Below are 19,614 nucleotides of genomic sequence, written 5' to 3' on the forward strand. Positions count from 1 at the left end.
TCTGATGCTTTTAGCACACTGTTTGATTAAATAATTAAGACACACAGATGACTCAAGAAAGAGCCTGATGGTCACACTGTTGAAATAAATTACAGCTAGAACCTGTGTGACTGGCGCACGTTGTCTCGCTCTTCTCCCTACTGCAGCTCAAAGGCAGCACGAGTGTTTATTGCGAGTGTTTATTGTGCTGTTCGTACTGAAGCTGCAACATAATTGCAGCCATTTACTTGTTTCTGACTGAAAAGTTATCAATCTCTAATTTGTTTAGGAAAAACATTCCATATTTGCTCAATCCTTACTCTCTTTACGTGAAACATGTATGCATCGCATGTGACCAATAGGGCCTGACCTATACCCTGTCATAATCACATCAAGAAATTGGTTATAACAAACTCCCAACACAGTAACAGGTGACAGCAAAATGGATGCGGAGGAAGTGAAAAAGAAACGGGCGAATGTTTACTGGTTGTTCAGCAGGGAAAGGGGAAGTCAGATCTGTGGAAGACATTTGACTTAGTTGTGGAAATTACTGGAGATAAAATAAAGGCTGGTATAGGAGCAATTATTGCTTGAGTATTGTGTGCCAAAAGCCGTTACTGTTAGATTATAATAAAATATTGTTTCTGACAATTTGAAACAGTGTAAACAACACTAAATAATCGATTGCATTTCAAAGCATGAATGTCTCATATCCTGTTTGATGGCATGAACAAATTAATGATTGATTGATACAGTAGCCTATATATTGAAATATAGGCCAAACTAAGTTACAGTTATTAAGACTAAACCGGATGTGCCTAGGCCTAGCTCGATGGTGGTTACACAAGGCTACTATACAAAGCCTACTAATGATAACGACGATCATAATAATAATTATAACTATACGAAAGAGATCAAGATAAATTAGGGTATGGGAGCTAGAGCTAAATGCATATGTGTTAGATTACAATATCATTTTTCTGTCTGTTTGGAACAGTGTAAACAACACTAAATAGATTATAATGAATACCAATCTGTTCTAATGGAAAAAATGGTAAAGTCTTGATTTAATTTCTATGTCCAACATTTGGCTGTTGCATGAGGCTTGGTGCTCACGGAATCAGTAGGCTATTAAATACTCAAACAAGCAACGTAGGCAAGATCTGTCTTATTTCTGTAGATATTTAAATATGGATGATTTATAAAGTCAGGCGCATTTAACAGGGGGGGTTGGGGTTTCACCTCTCCTCAATTTTCTTAAACAATTAGGCTTAAGCAAGGACTGTTGACTCGTCTGTGCTGCTGCTGCCTCAGCCACATTGTTCTCATTCCCAATATGCTAGTAACTATTGCTATTATGCAGATGGCAACATAGGGAAAGGCGGCAATTCTACGGCGCACTGAAGATTGTTTCAGAACCGCAGACAGTGACCGTATCCAATACGGGAAAAAGCACATTTGTTATAAAATAATATTATATTTATTAGTGTTGCACCATAATATTTTTACATAATATAACATACACAATTTCAATATCACATGTCTTAGTGATGAACTGTGCCTTCCTCACTCATTTGTTTTTTGGCCATTTTTGCACGCACACACACACCCCTAAGACACAGATGAATCCTGCTGTGAGGTAAGGCTCTTAAGAGATGCTGTATCGTGGAAGACTAACGTATCTCGAGTTCCGCCGCTTGTTACTGCGTGAGCCATATGTTTATGTATGTCAAGAAACTTAACTTTCTCTTGTTTTCTCGCCATTTTCTGTTTACCTGCTCTTTCCCCCATTACTTATGCACTCTCTCCTTTTCCTTCCACATCCTTTTCTCTCACTCCCTTGCTCCCTCTCTTGACCCCCCCCCCCCCACCTCTCCATCTTTCTCTCCCTACCTCCTTCTTTCCCTCCCTGTCTACTTCTCTTTTTTTTTCTCTATTCTCCCTTCCTCCCCCTCTCTCCCTTATACAGGACATGTGTGTGGTGTGTGGAAGTTTTGGCCAGGGGTCAGAGGGCAGGCTGCTGGCCTGCTCCCAGTGTGGCCAGTGTTACCACCCCTTCTGTGTCAACATCAAGGTGAACCCTTCTCTTTCCTATACCAGACCTACAGTATCTCTCAAAAGATAATCCGCAACCAATAATGTGTATGTATATAAACACTGCATTGTTTCTCCTATATGCATTTAGCAGAGTCTAAATGCATTTAGCATGACATGGGACCTCTCCATTGATTTTTTTCTGCTTGAGGCACTCTGATGCAGTGGTGGGAAAAGTACCCAATTGTCATAAATGAGTAAAAGTATAGATACCTTTTTAATAGAAAGTTACTCAAGTAAAAGTCAGCCAGTAAAATACTAGTAAAAGTCTAAAAGTATTTGGTTTAAATATACTTAAGTATCAAAAGCAAATGTAATTGCTAAAATATACTTAAGTATCAAAAGTAAACGTACACATATAAGGAGGAGCACCCACTCCAACACTCAGACATTATTTACAAAAGATGCATTTGTGTTTAGTGAGTCCACCAGGCCAGAGGCAGTAGGGATGACCACGTGTTTTCTTGATAGGTTTGACCATTTTCCTGTCCTGCTAAGCATTCAAAATGTAACGAGTACTTTTTGTTGTCAGGGAAATTGTATGAAAGACAAATTACAATATTTTCTTTAGGGATGTAGTAAAGTCAAAGTTGCCAAAAAATATAAATCGTAAAGTACAGATACACACAAAAAACTACTTAAGTAGTACTTTAAAGTACTTTACACCACTGCTCAGATGGCATAAGAACATGGCATACGCCATGTCAAAATGTGTAGAATTGCAGGAAATTTGCTTTAAAATTAAAATGGTCTCTCAGCCCCATGGCAAAATGTGTACAATTGCAGGAAACTAGCTTTAAAACTATAAAATCTTCTATCCACCCTGTGGCAAAATTTGAAAAATTGCAGGAAGTTAGCTTTAAAACAGCAACATTTTGTGTATGTGGCTACATGTATGCATAGTTTGGTTGTAGCGTAGTAGCCAGGGGATTCCCTACAGATTGTATTAGGCTCTGTGCCAACCCCAAGCTGCTTTGAGCCAAGGTGTCAAATAAATACTGGGATGATTAACAGGTTTCACTTTAAGCACCTTGTGTGGATTCTATTGATGGATTTATCGCCAAGCCTTATCCCCACAACACCACCCCCTCTGGCGGACAAATAAGGGCCTAAGACAGTTTCCTTTGATATAGTGTTAAGTTTTTCACAAATATCACCTCAAGCATTCGCCACTCCAAGCCGGCTTGCCTACCATTGTCATATTCCATTCTAGTTGGAACACAGCCTCTAAAATAAAATCAATAGACTGTATAGAAGTTTTACTTTTATGAAAGTCATATGCATGCTGCCCTTATGCCTATTCTGGCTCAGTGTATTCAGTGAATTGGCCCCTAAATATAGAATGTGCCCACCCCCCTTTTAATCTCTCCCCCTGAAAAAAAGCACTCACTCAATAATGGGAGACTATCAGACACAGGCGCACCCACTCACACACACGCACAGGTTTTCTTCATCACGCCTGCCTCTGCCAGCCAATCGCACCCATCCCAGCTAACACAGTGATTAAACCGATTGATGTTAGCAGCACTGCGGCGCACTGGCGGAAGCTAATGGACAAGAATGATGGAGACGGCATTATTGATGGCCCCCGGTAGCTAGCGAAACGGCTAATTGCCCTTGGTAGCCAAGTGCGCTCAGCAGCACTTAGTGTGACTGTACATTTCACTCACGGCTATACACATTGGCTGCTTGGTTGTAATTTTTATTTATTTTTATTACAAGGCTAGTAAAAGAGAGATGTACCTGTTATTGACAACATGGTGAGAATAAGTCTCTTTTTTGGCATCCATTTCGGTCTGCTGGATCCAATGGAATGGCGGCCTACTGGCACAAAGTGGTGTTTATAAGTAAGCCCGTGATACATTTAGGAGTAATTGGGTAATGATATTGGGTAACAGTTTACTATGCAGTCTCTAAATACCTCACCAGATTTGAGTACTGAAATAAAAAAACATTTAATGGAGATAATCTGGGTGGCTAAACTATGTAAGTTTAGTTTGTTATGGTATTTGTTGTCTGTCTTTCAGCAAATCATTGTGAGGGTGGAGGGTCTTTCTCTCAATTGGTTTGATCCTCCCTCTGCATCCATGGTTTATTGGCTAATAAATACCGGTGCATCCCTTTGACAAATAGCTCAGCAATGACCTTTAACCTGGAAGATGTGCTGCTGGGAACTAGATTTGATTATTCCCCTACTATGTAAATATAGAACATACAGCCATTAGTCAATATGCTCCATTGAAATGGACCTTAAAGGGGATTCCTATCCCTGCTGTGCCCCTTTAACCCCTCTCTAACCTTTGCACCCCCCCTGTGCCACCAGATCACCCGGGTGGTGCTGAGTAAAGGCTGGCGCTGTCTGGAGTGCACGGTGTGCGAGGCGTGCGGCCAGGCCAGCGACCCAGGCCGCCTGCTGCTGTGTGACAACTGTGACATCAGCTACCACACATACTGCCTGGACCCACCCCTGCAGACGGTGCCCAAGGGCAGCTGGAAGTGCAAGTGGTGTGTATATGTCGTGACTGCTGCTAATTACAGAGCACAGCACAGCCAATCAAAGCATCAGAGCTTGTCTGGCTGCACCAATGATGCTGTCAAATGTTTTTAGAATGAAGATGTTTTGTGTTTCTCTATTCTTTCCCTTAGTATCTCATCTGTTATCTCTCCATCTCTATAATGTCTTCTCATCCATGCGTCTCGCTCTCTTCTCTGCGTCTCTCTCGCTCTCTGCATCTCTCTCTGCGACTCTCGCTCTCTGCGTCTCGCTCTCTCTGCGTCTCTCTCGCTCTCTCTGCGTCTCTCTCGCTCTCTCTGCGTCTCTCTCGCTCTCGCTTTCTCTGCGTCTCTCTCTCTCTCTGAGATATATATGAAGAGGTTGGGGCTTAAGCTGCATCCCTGTCTCACCCCCCGGCCCTGTGGAAAGACGTGTTTTAACCATACACTTGTTTTTGTACATGGATTTTATAATGTCCTATAATGGAAACACTAGTTTTCATCCATTTGTATAGCCAAATTGAGTCAAAATTTTTTTTATCAACAAAGCATGAGCAAACTTTGCCTTTGTTTTGTTTGTCAATTGGGGTATGCAGGGTGAATACGTGGTCTGTCTTATGGTAATTTGGTAAAAAGCCAATTTGACATTTGTTCTGTACTTTGTTTTTACTGAGGAAATGTACTAGTCTACTGTTAATGATAATGCAGTGGCTTTTCCCAAGGTTGCTGTTGACGCATATCCCACGGTAGTTACTGGGGTCAAATTTGTCTAAACTTTTGTGGATTGGGGTGATCAATCCTTAGTTCCAAATATTGGGGAAGATGCCAGAGCTAAGGATGATGTTTAAGTATAGCAAATTGTAATTTGTTGTCTGTATATTTTATCATTTCATCTAGGATACCATCAACCCCACAGGCCTTTTTGGGTTGAAGGGTTTGTATTTTGTCCTGTAGTTCATTCAATGTAATTGGAGAATCCAGTGGGTTCTGGTAGTCTTCAATAGTTTATTGTAAGATTTGTATTTGATCATGTACAGTGGGGAGAAGAAGTATTTAATACACTGCCGATTTTGCAGGTTTTCCTACTTACAAAGCATGTGGAGGTCTGTAATTTTTATCATAGGTACATTTCAACTGTGAGAGACGGAATCTAAAACAAAAATCCAGAAAATCACATTATGATTTTTAAGTAATTCATTTGCATTTTATTGCATGACATAAGTATTTGATCACCTACCAACCAGTAAGAATTCCGGCTCACAGACCTGTTAGTTTTTCTTTAAGAAGCCCTCCTGTTCTCCACTCATTACCTGTATTAACTGCACCTGTTTGAACTTGTTACCGGTATAAAAGACACCTGTCCCCACACTCAATCAGTCTCCAACCTCTCCACAATGGCCAAGACCAGAGAGCTGTGTAAGGACATCAGGGATAAAATTGTAGACCTGCACAAGGATGGGATGGGCTATAGGACAATAGGCAAGCAGCTTGTTGAGAAGGCAACAACCGTTGGTGCAATTATTAGAAAATGGAAGAAGTTCAAGATGACGGTCAATCACCCTCGGTCTGGGGCTCCATGCAAGATCTCACCTCATGGGGCATCAATGATCATGAGGAAGGTGAAGGATCAGCCCAAAACTACATGGCAGGACCTGGTCAATGACCTAAAGAGAGCTGGGACCACAGTCTCAAAGAAAGCCATTAGTAACACACTACGCCGTCATGGATTAAAATCCTGCAGCGCATGCAAGGTCCCCCTGATCAAGCCAGCGCATGTCCAGGCCCGGAGGATGGATGGGGCCACGTATCGCCAACAACCTCCTTCCCTCAGTAAGAGCATTGAAGATGGGTCGTGGCTGGGACTTCCAGCGTGACAATGACCCGAAAAACACAGCCAGGGCAACTAAGGAGTGGCTCTGTAAGAAGCATCTCAAGGTCCTGGAGTGGCCTTGCCTGTCTCCAGACCTGAACCCAATAGAAAATCTTTGGAGGGAGCTGAAAACCTGATGGATCTGGAGAAGGTCTGTATGGAGGAGTGGGCCAAAATCCCTGCTGCAGTGTGTGCAAACCTGGTCAAGAACTACAGGAAACGTATGATCTCTGTAATTGCAAACAAAGGTTTCTGTACCAAATATTAAGTTCTTCTTTTCTGATGTATCAAATACTTATGTCATGCAATAAAATGCAAATTAAGTACTTAAAAATCATACAATGTGATTTTCTGGATTTGTGTTTTAGATTCCATCTCTCACAGTTGAAGTGTACCTATGATAAAAATTACAGACCTCCACATGCTTTGTAAGAGGGAAAACCTGCAAAATCGGCAGTGTATCAAATACTTGTTCTCCCCGCTGTATATGTTTTTGGTGTTTTGTTCTTTGTTCTAGAGCAAAAAAGATTAGAGAAGTGGTTTATCCATTGCCATTTTGGATAGATAACGCTTCGTGTTGTTTTTTTGTTTAGTGTTTTCCAATTTTCTCGGAAGTGGTTAGATTATATGGATTCTTCAATTATATTGAGCTAATTTCTAACGTGCTGTCTTTTCTTTTTCCGTAGTGTATTTCTGTATTGTTTTAGTGAATCACCGTAGTGAAGGCGTATGCTCAAGTTTTCTGGGTCTCTGTTTTTGGTTGTTGGATAGGTTTCGCAATTTCTTTCTTAGGTTTTTGCATTCTTCATCAAACCATTTTTCATTGTTTTTAGGTTGTCTGCTAGAAATGTTTAGATTTGATAGGGAAGCTGGGAGGTCAAATATACTGTTTAGGTTGTCTACTGACAAGTTTACACATTCATTATTACAGTGAAACATTTTGTCCAGGAAGTTGTCTAAAAGGGATTGACTTTGTTGTTGCCTAATAGTTTTTTGGCAAGTTTTTAACACTACTTTCCTTCCATCTATAGCATGTCTTAATATGATTCAGTTCCTTTGGCTATAATTCCTCGTGATTGAACATAGCTCTGTTCAAGTAGAGTGTTATTTTGCTGTGATCTGATAGGGGTGTCAGTGGGCTGACTGAACGCTCTGAGAGACTCTGGGTTGAGATCAGTGATAAAGTAGTATACAGTACTACTGCCAAGAGATGAGCTGTAGGTCTACCTACTATAGGAGTCCCGTCGAAGCCTGCCATAGACTATGTACATACCCAGCGTCAAACAGAGTTGCGACGCGTTTTTGTTGGTTATGTTGTCTATGGAGGTATATGGGGGAGGGATTGCTGTCACCTCCAGGTACAGTTGAAGTCGGAAGTTTACATACACCTGAGCCAACTAAATTTAAACTCCGTTTTTCCAATCCTTGACATTTAATCCTAGTAAAAATTCCATGTCTTAGGTCAGTTAGGAACAATACTTTATTTTTAGAATGTGAAATGTCAAAATAATAGTTGAGAGCATGATTTATTTCAGCTTTTATTTCTTTCATCACATTCCTAAATGGTCAGAAGTTACACTCAATTAGTATTTGGTAGCATTGCCTTTAAATTGTTTAACTTGGGTCAAACGTTTCAGGTAGCCTTCCACAAATCTCTCACAATAAGTTGGGTGAATTTTGGCCCATTCCTCTTGACAGAGCTGATGTAACTGAGTCAAGGTTTCTAGGCCTCCTTGCTCGCACACGCCTTTTCAGTTTTGCCCACAAATGTTCTATACAATTGAGGTCAGGGCTTTGTGATGGCCACTCCAATACCTTGACTTTGTTGTCCTTAAGCCATTTTGCCACAACTTTGGAAGTATGCTTGGGGTCATTGTCCATTTGGAAAACCCATTTGCGACCAAGCTTTAACTTCCTGACTGATGTCTTGAGATGTTGCTTCAATATATCCACATATTTTCCTACCTCATGATGCCATCTATTTTGTGAAGTTCACCAGTCCCTCCTTCAGCAAAGCAGCCCCACAACATGATGCTGCCACCCCTGTGCTTCACTGTTGGGATCGTGTTCTTCAGCTTGGAAGCCCCCCCCACACTTTTCCTCCAAACATAACGATGGTCATTATTGCCAAACAGTTATATTTTTGTTTCATCAGACCAGTGGACATTTCTCAAAAAAGTGTGATCTTTGTCTCCATTTGCAGTTGCAAACCGAAGTCAGTGGACATTTCTCAAAAAAGTGTGATCTTTGTCTCCATTTGCAGTTGCAAACCGGAGACAATGTCTTCCTGGCTTTTTTCCTATGGCGGTTTTGGAGCAGTAGCTACTTTCCCATGATGCTGAGTTTGAGTGGTCTTTCAGATTATGTCAATATAGGAAAGCCATTACATCATTTTCTGGAATTTTACTGTTTGGATATAGATACTTTTGATACCTTTCTGTTTTGTTGGAATAATCCAGCATCTTCAAAAATGTAGTTTGTTAAAGTTTGTATGGTTGAAAAACGATTCTATTAGGGGTCCCCTGTGTGCTATAGGCAGTCCAGTTCTAGCATTTAGGACATTTTCCCTGGGCCTGATTTATTTTTCTTATTAATTTCTAGCCAGATGTAAAATGTTCCTGTATTGACTAATTAATAGTGGGTTAGGTCTGCTCTTTACCAAATTAGCATACCAACTATGTCTTTTCCCTGTTTCATACCTGGTATTTTGGTGGATGGGACTCTCCTTTATACCATGTTTATTTTAGTTTGACAATGTCTGTATTTCCAATTTCTTTGATGAAGTCTGGGTTCATGCTCTTTAGGCCAAAGGCAGATGACCTCAGACCTTATATATTCCAGGATGAGATTGTAAAAGCTTTGTGTTCCATAGTGTCTAGTGGTATTTTTGTGTAGTTTAGGCCTGGACCATCACAGTAGGTGTGAGCAGAGCATCAGTTATGTACATCTTAGGTCGCTGGATGGGGCTTGGGCAGGTGTAAATAGTGGGCTTGGGCCTGTTGCGCTGCTCACGGCCTGGGCATATGTCCTGCTGTCATGTTGAGGTCCGTTCCGCAGTGGCGGGGGGCATGGGGTGGGCAGAAGGGACACAGGTCTGATATGCGTTGGCCTTTATAGGGTGTGGCCAGGGTTTGCTTGGGGTGGTCTTATCTGGTTGGGGTGTAGCTGGTGATGCTGTGTTCTGAGTGTAGGTCCTCTTTGTGTGTTCTCTCGATGCATGTCCTTCAGGGGGGATCTTGCAGGTCTGGGAGGGTGTCCGTTGCTCCTGTGTGAGGTTCTGGGGCTACGGTTGAGGGTGACTTCCTTCAGGGTCCTGGCAAAAGTTAGGATTGGTGCCTTGTAGAGATGGACCTGGTCGTAAAAGCTGTTCAAGTTGAGGGTGGGGTGGTGGGCCAGGTAGACATTTAGGTTTTGAGGCACAGTCTTGCAAAATGCTTTCATTCACCTGCTGTGTGGTGGCAGGATGTAAGTATTTTCGTGGTAGCAGGATAGAGATGACCACTTGTGCATTGGGGAAAGTGGAAGAAGCTTTTTCAATCACTCCCTTGCGCTGTGGCCACCCTTTCCTGCTGGGTCCTCAGGTCATTTGTGCCCGTGTGGATTGTGATGTGGCTGGGGACCCTAGTCTGTCCACTGACAACAACTCCAAGGCGTGCCAAGTGTTTGGGCATCAGAGTTTAGTCACTTTGTATCTCTCTCTGCGTCTCGCTCTCATATATTCTTGCCAACTATCTTCTTCCCACCACTGAACATCAACATTGTTTTCTCTCTCTTTCCCCCTCTCTCTGTCACATATTGTTGATCTGTAGCAGCTGTTTTCAGCCCTGATAGGGAGGGATTTCCCCCATATTAGGCGTAACATCAGTCCCTAATCCCCAGTCAAACAACACTCTGTTGACACTGCAGCGAGACTCATTCATTCAGGACTTTCCTTGGAGCCCCGCCAGTGACATATATTTATTTTTAGGGCAGCTCTTTACACACACACACACACACACACACACACACACACACACACACACACACACACACACACACACACACACACACACACACACACACACACACACACACACACACACACACACACACACACACACACACACACACACACACACACACACACACACTTAAGAAGTGTGTGTGGTATATATCAGATAGCGTAACTGTAGTGGGTTATTTTGGTTTATAGTAGGTTTGTGTGTCTGTTTACCCTCAGGTTTGCTTGGATGAACAGTATTTACACTGTATTTACACAGTATTTACACTGCCTTCAGAAAGTATTGGCTTATTCCTCATTTTGTTACAGCCTGAATTCTAAATGGATTATTTTCTCACCCATCTAAACACAATTCCTCATAATGACAAAGTGAAAACATGTTTTTAGAAATGTTTGCACATTTATTGAAAATTAAAGACAGAAATATATATTGATATCCCTTTATGACACTCCAAATTGAGCTCAGGTACATGCAATTCCTTTTGATCATCCTTGAGATGCCACTACAATTTGACCTGTGGCCAATTTCATTGTTTGGACATGATTTAGAATGAAACTCACCTGTCTATACAAGGTCCCACAATTGACAGTGTATGTCAGAGGATAAACTATATCATGAAGTCCAAGGAACTGTCTGTAGATCTTCGAGCTAGAATTGTGATGAGGCATACACGGTGCATTCATGAAGTATTTTTTTCTACATTTTGTTTCATTACAGCCTTATTCTAAAATGGATTTAGTAGTTTTTTCCCCTCATCAATCTACATACAATACCCCAGAATGACAAAGTAAAAACTGTTTAAAAATGTTTTGCAAACTTATAAAAAAACTGAAATATGACATTTAGTATTCAGACACTTTACTTTGAAGCACCTTTGGCAGCGATGACCGCTTTGAGTCTTCTTGGGTATGACACTACAAGCTTGGCCCACCTGTATTTGGGGAGTTTCTCCCATTCTTCTCTACAGATCTTCTCAAGCTCTGTCTAGTTTGGGGGGAGTTTTTCAGGTCCAGAGATGTTCATTGGTTCTTTGAGACTTGTCTACAGATCTTCTCATGTTGGAGCTCTGTCTGAGTTTGTGCTCTGGGGGACATCTGTACTTTGCTGCATCTTTCCCTCAATCCTGACTATTTTCAGGTATCTCCAGAGATGTTCTCTCATCTCCAGAGGTACTCTGGAGCTCTGTCAGAATGACCATCGGGTTCTTGGCCCTTCTCCAATGGCTCAATTTGCTCGAGGAAGACTTTGTGGTTCCACACTTATTCCATTTAGGAATGATGGAGGCCACTGTGTTCTTGGGGACCAACAATGTTGTAGACCTTATATAGACTGGTTTGTGCCTTTCCATATCGTGTCCAATCAGTTGAATTTACCACAGGTCAACTCCAATCAAGTTGTAGAAACCAAGTGCAATCCAGGGAAACAGGATGCACCTGAGCTCAATTTCGAGTCTCATAGCAAAGGGTCTGAATACTTATGTAATTAACATTTGCAAACATTTCTAAAAACCTGTTTGTCACTTTGTCATGGGTTATTGTGTGTCGAATGAGGATTCTTTATTTGATCCATTTTAGAATAAGGCTGTAACATAACAAAATGTGGAAAAAGTCTGAATACTTACCAAATGCACTGGCTCTGGGGAAGGGTTTTCAAGAATTTATAGAGTGTTGAAACATTCCAAGAACACAGTGGTCTCCATCATTGGGAAATTGAAAAAATATGGAACTACCCAGACTCTGTCTAGAGCTGGCCATACGACCAAACTGAGAAACCGGGCAAGAAGGACCTTGTTCAGGGAGAGGTGACCAAGAACTCAATCACCACTCTGACAGAACTGCAGAATTCCTTGGCTGAGTTAGTCTACAGAACTTCACCTATCTGGGCTTTATTGGAGAGTGGCCAGATGGAAGCCACTCCTGAGAAATTGGAACCATGACAGCATTCCTGGAATTTGCAGAAAAACCAAAAGAATAAGGAAAAATATTCTCTGGTTTGAGACCAAAATGTAACTCTTGAATTCAAAACGCCATGTCTGGAGAAAACCAGGAACAGCTCATCACCTGTCTAACACCATTCCTACCGGGAAGCATGGTGGTTGCAGAATCAAGATATGGGGATGCTTTTCAGCAGCAGGGACTGGGAGACTGGTAAGGATAGAGGGAACAATGAATGGAGCCAAATACATGCAAATTCTTAATGAGAACTTGCTTCAGAGTGCAAATGACCGTAGACTTATATTTCAACTAGAGTTTGACCGATTGATCGGAATGGCCGATTTAATTGGGGCCAATTTCAAGTTTTCATAACTATCGGCATTTTTGGACTCCGATTGTGGCCAATTACATTGCACTCTACGAGTAGACTGCGTGGCAGGCTGACTACCTGTTGTGCGAGTGCAGCAAGGAGCCAAGGTAAGTTGCTAGCTAGCATTAAACATTTTATAAAAAAACAATCCATTTGAACAATCACTTGTTAAAAACACATGGTTGATGATATTACTAGTTTATCTAGCTTGTCCTGCGTTGCATATAATCGATGAGGTGCCTGTTAATTTATCATCGAATCATAGCCTACTTCAAACAGGTGATGATTTAACAAGCGCTTTTGCGAAAAAAGCAATGTCGTTGCACCAATGTGTACCTAACCATAAACATCAATGCCTTTCTTAAATTCAATACATATATATACATAGTATATTTTTACGTATATTTTTTAAGCCTTGATATTTAGTTAATATTGTTAATACTGCTAACATGAATTTCTTTTAACTAGGGAAATTGTGTCACTTCTCTTGCGTTCTGTGCAAGCAGAGTCAGGGTATATGCAGAAGTTTGGGCTGCCTGGCTCGTTGCGAACTGTGTGAAGACCATTTCTTTCTATCAAATACCGTAATTAATTTGCCAGAATTGTACATAATTATGACATAACATTTAAGGTTTTGCAATGTAACAGCAATATTTAGACTTAGGGATGCCACCCGTTTGAAAAAATACGGAACGGTTCTGTATTTCACTGAAAGAATAAACTCATTTTTTTCAAAATTATAGTTTCCGGATCTGACCATATTAATGACCTAAGGCTCGCATTTCTGTGTGTTATTATATTATAATTAAGTCTATGATTTGATAGAGCAGTCTGACTGAGCAGTGGTAGGCAGCAGCAGGCTCGTAAGCATTCATTCAAACAGCACTTTCCTGCATTTGCCAGCAGCTCTTCGCTGAGCTTCAAGTATTGCGCTGTTTATGACTTCAAGCCTATCAACTCCCGAGATAAGGCTGGCAATGTTATAGTGCCTATAAGAACATCCAATAGTCAAAGGTATATGAAATACAAATGGTATAGAGAGAAATAGTCCTATAATTCCTATAATAACTACAACCTAAAACTTCTTACCTGGGAATATTGAAGACGTTAAAAGGAGCCACCAGCTTTCATATGTTCTCATGTTCTGAGCAAGGAACTTAAACGTTACCTTTTTATACATGGAAAATATTGCACTTTTACTTTCTTCTTCAACACTTTGTTTTTGCATTATTTAAACCAAATTGAACGTTTCATTATTTTTTTGAGACTAAATTGATTTTACTGAGGTATTCATTCAGTATTGCTGTAATTGTCATTATTACAAATGTATATATAAAAATCGTCCGATTAATCGGTATCGTTTTTTTTTGGGGTCCTCCAATAATCTGTATCGGCATTGAAAAGTCATAATCGGTCGACCTCTAGTTTCAACAGGACAATGACCCCAATGACCCCAAGCATACAGCCAAAGCAACGCTGAAATGGCATCAGAACAAAAATGCCCAAGTCCCTTTGAAAATCTGTGGTAAGACATGAAGATTGTTATTCACCGCCACTCCCCATTGAACTTAACAGCAGATGAGAAAATCTGCAAAGAAGAATGGGACAAAATCCCCCAATCCAAATGTGCAAAGCTGATACAAACATACCCAAGACGACTCAAATCTGTAATCGCCGCCAAAGGTGCTTCTACAAATGATTGACTCGGGTGTGAATACTTATGTTAATGAGGTATTTCATTTTCAATACATTTGCAAACATTTCTATAAACATGTCTTCACTCTGTCATTATTGGGTATTGTACTGTATGTAGATGGGTGAGGAAAAACATTGATTCAATCCATTTTGAATTCAGGCTGTCACAACAAAATGTGGAATAAGTCAAGGGGTGTGAATACTTTGTAAAGGCACTGTATGTGTGTGATACAAGTGCATTATCTTTGGACTCTGTGTTGGGAGGTATGCTAGATATACTGGAGTCGCTGCGATTGCGATTGTGTTTCACCCCTGCTTAGCATCGCCCACTCATGCCACCCTCTCTCTCACCTGCCATAGGTGTGTCTCCTGTACCCAGTGCGGTGCCACCTCCCCCGGCACGAGGTGTGACTGGCAGAACAACTACACCCAGTGCGGCCCCTGTGCCAGCCTGGCATCATGCCCAATGTGCATGCGCAGCTACCGTGAGGACGAGCTCATCGTGCAGTGCCGCCAGTGTGACAGGTGAGCAGCGTTCTCTCTCTCTGCCAGGCCATGCACCACCTGAGAATGATTGGGTGACACTAGGACCTGGCAACACTGTGTAGATATGGCATGTTGGCAGCCAGCGTCCAGTTTGACAAAGGAAACAGTCCAAAGATCTACTACGGTGTCATTTACTCATTGTAAGGCTTGATGGGACAGAACATATCGTTGCTGTAGCAAACGGGTTAATGCATATCGGAGTCTGTTTGAGTGCGTAGCTAAGTGCTTGTTTATGTGTCTATGTGCACCTGTCTCTCTCTGTATTTACACTTGTATATGTTTAAATTGCATGACATACAGTGGGGCAAAAAAGTCTTTAGTCAGCTACCAATTGTGCAAGTTCTCCCACTTAAAAAGATGAGAGAGGCCTGTAATTTTCATCATAGGTACACGTCAACTATGACAGACAAAATGAGAAAAAAAAATCAAGAAAATCACATTGTAGGATTTTAATGAAGTTATTTGCAAATTATGGTGGAAAATTATAACTTTGTAATCTGAAGATTTTCCTTGGTGCCCCGACTTCCTAGTTAATTACATTTACATGATTGGTTTAAACACATATTAATAATTACAGAGAATTGATTTGATAAAATAAGTCTTCAATTTAATGATGCCAAAGACACTCACAGGTCCTCATGAGAGCCAGTTTAACAGCGCTTGATGGTTTTTGCTACTGCACTTGAAGAAGCTTTCAAAGTTCTTGAAATGTTCTGTATTGACTGACCTTCATGTCTTAAAGTAATGATGGACTTTCATTTCTCTTTCCTTATTTGAGCTGTTCTTGACATAATATGGACTTTGTCTTTTACCAAATATGGCTGTCTCATGTATACCCCTCTACCCTGTCACAAAACAACTGATTGGCTCAAACGCATTAACCTCTCTAGGGTATGTGGGATGCTAGCGTCCAACCTGGCCAACATCCAGTAAGATTGCAGAGCGCCAAATTCAAATACAGAAATACTCATTATAAAAATTCATAAAAGATACAACTATTTTTCATTGGTTTAAAGATTAACTTCTTGTGAATCCAACCACGGTGTCAGATTTTAAAAAATGCTTTACGGTGAAAGCATACTGTACGATTATTTGAACATAGCCCAGCAGACAAATCATTACAAACAGTAACCAGCCAAGTAGAAGAGTTACACAAGTCAGAAATAGAGATAAAATGAATCCCTTACCTTTGATTATCTTAATATGGTGGCACTCCGACATTAATTTATTCAATAAATGTTCCCTTTGTTAGATAAAGTCTCTCATTATATCCGAAAACCTCAGTTTTGTTCGCATTTTCTTCAGTAATCCACAGGCTCAAACGCAGTCACAACAGGCAGACAAAAAAAATCCAAATTGTATCCATAAAATTCGTAGAAACATGTCAAACAATGTTTATATTCAATCCGCAGGTTGTTTTTAGCCTAAATAATCGATAATATTTCAACCGGACAATAACGGTGTCAACATAAAAGGTAAACAAGAAAGGCACTCTCTCTGGTCACACGCATGAAAACGCTCTGTGACACGGCAGGGTCCACTCGTTCAGACTGCTCTTACTCACTCTTTTTCAGAATACAAGCCTGAAACAATTTCTAAAAACTGTTGACATCTAGTGGAAGGCTGTAATGGCATTGAATAGAAAACTACACACACAAAAAATCCTACTTGAATCGATTTTTCTCAGATGTTTGCCTGCCAAATCAGTTCTGTTATACTCACAGACATTATTTGAACAGTTTTGGAAACTTTAGTGTTTTCTATCCAAATTTACTAATTATATGAATATCCTATCTTCTGGGCCTGAGTAGAAAGCTGTATAATTTGGGCATGCTTTTCATCCAAAATTCCAAATGCTGCTCCCTACCCTAGAGAAGTTAAGGAAAGATATTCCACAAATTAAGAAGGCACACCTGTTAATTGAAATACATTCTAGGTGACAAGTTGGTTGAGAGAATGCCAAGAGTGTGCACAGCTCTCAAGGAAAAGGGTGGCTATTTGAAGAATCTCAAATATACATTTTTGGATACTACATGATTCCATATGTGTTATTTCGTGGTTTTGATGTCTTCACTATTATTCTACAATGTAGAAATAGTACAAATAAATAATCCTTGAATGAGTAGGTGTGTCCAAACTTTTGACCGGTAGTGTACATAGACATTAAATTGCACGTTTAAAGTGCATATGTAACTATCTAATCATCTTCTCCTTCCCCTGTCAGGTGGATCCATGCCTGCTGCCAGGGCCTGGTCACAGATGAGGAGGTGGAGAATGCAGCAGATGATGGCTTTGACTGCACCATGTGTCGACCACACGCTCTGCCTTCACAGGGTAAGACTCCAGACCTAGCCCACACACGGTGAATGCTATGTGTATGATTATGAGGCCAATACCTTACAATAGGTGTATAGCTACAGTGGGGCACTTGAAGAACTTGAAGAAGTTACAGGTCTGTGAGAGCCAGAAATCTTGCTTGTTTGTAGGTGATCAAATACTTATTTTCCACCATAATTTGCAAATAAATTCATTAAAAGTCCTACAATGTGATTTTCTGGATTTTTTTTCTCATTTTGTCTGTCATAGTTGAAGTGTACCTATGATGAAAATTACAGGTCTCTTTCATCTTTTTAAGTGGTGGAACTTGCACAGTTGGTGGCTGGCTAAATACTTTTTTGCCCCACTGTCTATAAAATGTGCACTAGTCTTCTTCGAATTAATGGTAGCCGATTTGGTGGAATAGCTGTAAATACACCCCTTTGCATCATGACAAGTTGTATTAACTAGAGCTGCATTCGAATACTCATACTAACCGCACTAACCATAATATTTGTGTTGTAAATTGAGTAGTATGCTTATTGGTCGTAGTGTGGATATAGTTAGTATACCAAAAGTTCCTGGATGTCGTACGACATTTGCCAGAAAACAAAGTATACAAGTAGTGCAGTGGACACTATTTCCGCTCATAATGCAATTCTACTGAGAATGGGCGTGGCTTCACAACATTTTCAGATTTGAAGAAAATGGGAGTTAAATATGCAGCTAAAGTCCGACGAGAGAGGATACAAATTCATTGCTTTAACTCGACTATTCCCAAACTGGGGTACACGCAATACTGTCTGGGTACGTCAAATAAAAATGTGATTCACATTTTCAAACAGTCCATTTAGATTTTCCATTGGCGCTATACATCTGGCTGATGTTTTCTTCTCGCCTGAGTAGCCTCGTTTCACTGCCATGAATAAAATGCAACCATCTATTGTTCAGTAAAATAACACAATGTCAAATACAGGTAGCCTAGTCAAATAATTAACATCCAATCACATTAACCGTTACTCTCTTGCGGGAAACCTTCACTCTTGCGCAAACATTTAGAAAAATAAGCCATGGTTTTTTTTTGAGTGAGAATTAAGATGACTTTTGAGTTGTAAGACATGTATAAAAGCAACAGAAACCATTAATAAAAATGGGCTATATGTGTCTTATATGGTGAGCTACCGAGGGCTAGTGCAGGCAAGCTCTGTACTATTTGCGGAGGACTTAATTCTTCTTGCTGCCGCGGATATGGCTGGGGCAATGCTGGGGGAAATGACCAAAATACTACAGACAATTCCTTCATCAAACAACACTGTTTCACGACGCATCAGTGACATGGCAGGAGATGGTTTGAAACAATTACTGCTTTGCATACAAGTCCGTGAATTCTATGATTTACAGCCAGATTAGTCAACAGACGTGGGGGGCCTTGCACAGCTCCTGGTATATGTCCGTTACGTTTATGGGGGGTCAATTGAGGAAGACATCCTCTTCTGCAAACCACTGGAAACCAGGACAACATGAGAGGATAGTTTTTAAGTACTGGACAGCATTGTGACATCAAATGGACTTTGGTGGTCAAGATGTGTTGGTATCTGTACTGATGATGCAAAAGCCATGATGGAGACATAGTGGATTAGTGGGTATCTGTACTAATGATGCAAAAGCCATGACGGAGACATAATGGAGTGGTAACGCACGTGCAAGCAGTTGCTCCCGATGCCACTTGGGTATACTGCAGCATCCACCGAGAGACTCTTGCTGCCAAGGGAATGCTTGATAGCTTGAAAGACGTTTTGGACACTACAGTGAAAATGGTTAACTATGTTAAAGCAAGGCCTCTAAACTTTTCTGCATTATGCAATGATATGGGCAGCGACCATGTAACGCTTTTACAATATACAGAAGTGCGCTGGTTATCAAGGGGCAAAGTATTGGCACGGTTTTTACAATATTGAGAGACGAGTTTAAAGTTTTCTTTACTGACCATAATTTTCACTTGTCTGACTGCTTGCATGATGACGAGTTTCTCACACGACTGGCCGATCTGGCAGATGTTTTTTCTCGCCTGAATGATCTGAATCTAGGATTACAGGCACTCTCCAACTATATTCAATGTGTGGGCAAAACTTGACGCTATGATTAAGAAGTTGGAGCTCGTCTCTTGTCTGAATTAACAAGGACAACACAGGTCTTTCCATCGTTGTATAATTTATTTGTGTGCAAATGAACTCAAGCTTACGGACAATGTCTCATGTGATATAGCGAAGTACCTGAGTGAGCTGGGTGTGCAATTATGCACACCCTTCTCATTAA

At 40.8% G+C, this 19,614-nt stretch overlaps 1 protein-coding gene across 1 annotated transcript in view; it reads left to right on the forward strand.

The window, feature by feature from the left end:
• Positions 1–19,614, forward strand: part of LOC124040486 (histone-lysine N-methyltransferase 2C-like) — a 108,570-nt gene that overhangs the window by 17,454 nt on the left and 71,502 nt on the right. Inside the window, 4 exon segments of the mRNA XM_046357703.1 lie at positions 1,949–2,053; positions 4,397–4,578; positions 14,797–14,961; positions 17,207–17,316. Coding sequence (XP_046213659.1) covers positions 1,949–2,053; positions 4,397–4,578; positions 14,797–14,961; positions 17,207–17,316 — 562 coding nt within the window.

The sequence above is a fragment of the Oncorhynchus gorbuscha genome, linkage group LG07 (assembly GCF_021184085.1).
Source record: "Oncorhynchus gorbuscha isolate QuinsamMale2020 ecotype Even-year linkage group LG07, OgorEven_v1.0, whole genome shotgun sequence".
In the NCBI taxonomy this organism is placed as follows: Eukaryota; Metazoa; Chordata; class Actinopteri; order Salmoniformes; family Salmonidae; genus Oncorhynchus; species Oncorhynchus gorbuscha.